The following is a 3,225-nucleotide window of genomic DNA, read 5'->3' on the forward strand; positions in this document are numbered from 1 at the left end:
AAGTAGTTAGTTAGTTAGTGTACAGATATTGTATTCAATTATTAGGAATAGAGTAAGGACCACTAGTCTGTTAGAGAGTTGTTAATTAAGTATACATGTATAAATACCTTGTACTATTACATTGAAAATATACAGAAGATATTTCTCTCATTCTCTTCTTCTTCAACTCGTTCTCTCTGTTCATGCTTCTTCCATTACTAGGGTTGTTCATCTCAAGCATTCTCTGAGATCTAACACTTAGCACTTCCAATTGTCGTTAAAGTTTTTACACTTAACACTTAGCACTTCCGTAATCAATTCATTAATTTGGCACCGAACCATTTGTTAATATACATCAGAATTTTTATTGAAAACGAAATATTTAATTACACATATTTATGGTTTAAAATTTTGACCATACGTTCTTTAAAATCGAACCAAACTTTAGTGTGGTCTAGACTTCGGGACGAAACTCAAATGTCGAAACTACTCAACACGAGTCAAGTCCCAAGAACCATGCATTAATATATTCACTTTTAAGCCAACTTTGAGGGATAAAATTCCATTTATTTTTCTTTTCATTTTTTCCTTCTACCATTTGTAACTTTGAGATGTTACGACCCTTCTGGTTTCTATATTCAAAAAGGTCCAAAAAGTCAAATTTTAGTAACCAAATAATGTATCAGTATAATATTATTGTCTTGCTTCATACAATAGCCAAGACACAAGACTTCTAATTTCCTTTACTTACTGCCCATTGAATTGTCAAAAAAGAAAAAAACTAACTTATACTCCACAATCATATATACGAAACGAGTTAATTTCCCTCTAAATCACTTTATAGCCATTTCAAGCAAACCTCAAGTGCATGCAGAAGTGGTGAATTATAATTAAAGACAACATTATCAAAGTCTAATTAACCCTATTTTGACTTGAAGTTACTTAAATTAAACATGTAATTAACCCTAATATATTTTCAGAATAATCAGCTTAAGTCGGCCATTTTACAAGCAACGATATGCAATAGTTACTTATTAATTCATTTTTTTCATGAGTCAATCTGTTACGCTCTTGCTTCTTCATCACACTCCACCATCTCTTTCAAAAGTCAACTTCCCCATTCTTCCACCCTATAAGGTATATAAACACCTCTATCTCTCCCAATCTTATATCCTTCACAAAACAAAATAATCTCTATTCCTCCTTCTCCTCCTTCGAGTCGAGAACGAAAACGAAGATTTCACATACCATTATCATCGATTCTTTAAACCAAGATTTCGAGTAGCATTATTATCGATCATTTTCACGTTTGAAAAAGATGAAGTTTCTCAAATTAATGGTTGTTATTGCCATTTCAATGGCTCTCACTATCTCTTTGCTCACCATGCAACGTATGGACAAATCGATCAACCCCAAAAATTCAGGATTTTATGAGGATGGGAAACGACTTTCAGCAACTCCTGTGGAAGTACCTCAATTGAAGAGGAGAACAAGTCGTTTTCTTGCTGAGAAAGAAAGGAACCCTAGGGCAGCCGATCACTGCCATAAAGATAATGAAATCTGCAACGTGCTGGAAGGGCGAAACTCGACGTGCTGCAACAACAAGTGCATAAATTTAGGTTATGATGATCACCACTGTGGTGCGTGCAAGAGAAAATGCCGTTTCACAGAGACTTGTTGCAGAGGGGAATGCGTGAATTTGTCTTTTGACAAAAGGCATTGTGGATACTGCAATAGTAGGTGCATGCCCGGTGGATATTGTTTCTATGGCATGTGTGATTATGCTTAAGAAAGATGAATATGGTTTGTCAATTTATATAAATTCATTTTACCAATAAAAAACCACATTTAATTTTGTGGTTTAATTTACTTCTAAGATAGACGGGATTTATACTTATATGATATATCCTCGAGCATTTATCCAGTGTATACTGTAACACTTTTATACATGTTCTTCACTATGAGTGTATATTGATAAGTATTTTTGTTAATGTATTGGATGTGGTACTGTTTATAAAGACTTTCACAGGTGCAAATTAGTTGCGTGCTTGAGTTTTAACGCTTTATAATCAGGCTGCTAAAATAATATTCTTACTAATAATGTATAATGTAAAAACTTTAACGACAATTGGAAGTGCTAAGTGTTAGATCTCAGAGAATGCTTGAGATGAACAACCCTAGTAATGGAAGAAGCATGAACAGAGAGAACGAGTTGAAGAAGAAGAGAATGAGAGAAATATCTTCTGTATATCTTCAATGTAATAGTACAACAACTCTCTAACAGACTAGTGGTCCCTACTCTATTCCTAATAATTGAATACAATATCTGTACACTAACTAACTAACTACTTCCCTCACTCTTTATTATGTTACTCCTTCTGTTTCTACAATCCCCCTCAAGCTAGGTGGTATGAAAATATTAAGTAAACCTAGCTTGGACACTAAGTACTCATGTTGAGCTCTAGGCAGTCCTTTAGTTAGCACATCTGCCAACTGTTCTTTGGTTCCCACATACTCTGTCTTGATTAGCCCCTGCTAAATTTTTTGTCTTATGAAATGACAATCAATCTCTATATGTTTGGTCCTTTCATGAAAGACAGGGTTGGCAATTACTTGTATGGCTGCTTTACTGTCAATGAAGATAGTAGCTGGCAATTCAAACACCACTCCAATATAATGTCCTTGAGTAATCCAAATATCCACACTAGTTCAACCACTGTTGTTGCAATACTTATGTACTCTGATTCTGCAGAGTTTCTAGAAATCGTGCTTTGCTTCTTTGACTTCCATGATATCAGTAAATTCCCATACTTTATGAAAAACCCAAACACAGACTTACTAGTCAAGGGGCATGCTGCCCAATCAGCATCACAGAAAGCTGAGATTACACTTTTCTTTTGACTAGACAGAAGCACACCTTGCCCAGGGTGATTCTTAACATACTTGACCACCCTGAGTGCTACCTCCATATAAGATTTCTTAGGCTTTTGCATAAACTGGCTGAGAGTTTGAACACTAAATGCAATGTCTGGTCTTGTTATTGTCAGATATAGGAGTTTGCCTAGTAGCCTTTGGTAGCTAGTTACATCTGGTAATAGTGCATCATCCAAGGTGTTGATTGTGCTTGTGTGTTCATCACACTCTTGAGTAGTGAGTTTCACATTTACTTCAATAGGTGTAGTAGCAGGTTTTGCAGCACCGAAGCCAAGTTCAGATACAAGTTCTAATGTATACTTTCTTTGATGC

The 3,225-nt window shown here is 35.3% G+C and overlaps 1 protein-coding gene across 1 annotated transcript; it reads left to right on the plus strand.

The window, feature by feature from the left end:
- The first annotated feature begins 1,176 nt into the window (after positions 1 to 1,176).
- Positions 1,177 to 1,908, plus strand: LOC107780305 (stigma-specific STIG1-like protein 1). Its single transcript, XM_016600830.2, has one exon. The coding sequence runs from the start codon at positions 1,298 to 1,300 to the stop codon at positions 1,766 to 1,768; it is 471 nt and encodes a 156-aa protein (XP_016456316.2). The 5' UTR covers positions 1,177 to 1,297; the 3' UTR covers positions 1,769 to 1,908.
- The last annotated feature ends 1,317 nt before the right edge of the window (positions 1,909 to 3,225 follow it).

The sequence above is a fragment of the Nicotiana tabacum genome, chromosome 8 (assembly GCF_000715075.1).
Source record: "Nicotiana tabacum cultivar K326 chromosome 8, ASM71507v2, whole genome shotgun sequence".
Lineage (NCBI taxonomy): Eukaryota > Viridiplantae > Streptophyta > Magnoliopsida > Solanales > Solanaceae > Nicotiana > Nicotiana tabacum.

What these genes read in the sequence shown, in the direction of transcription:
- LOC107780305 (XM_016600830.2), top strand. Translation starts at nt 1,298, where the DNA reads ATGAAGTTTCTCAAATTAATGGTTGTTATTGCCATTTCAATGGCTCTC.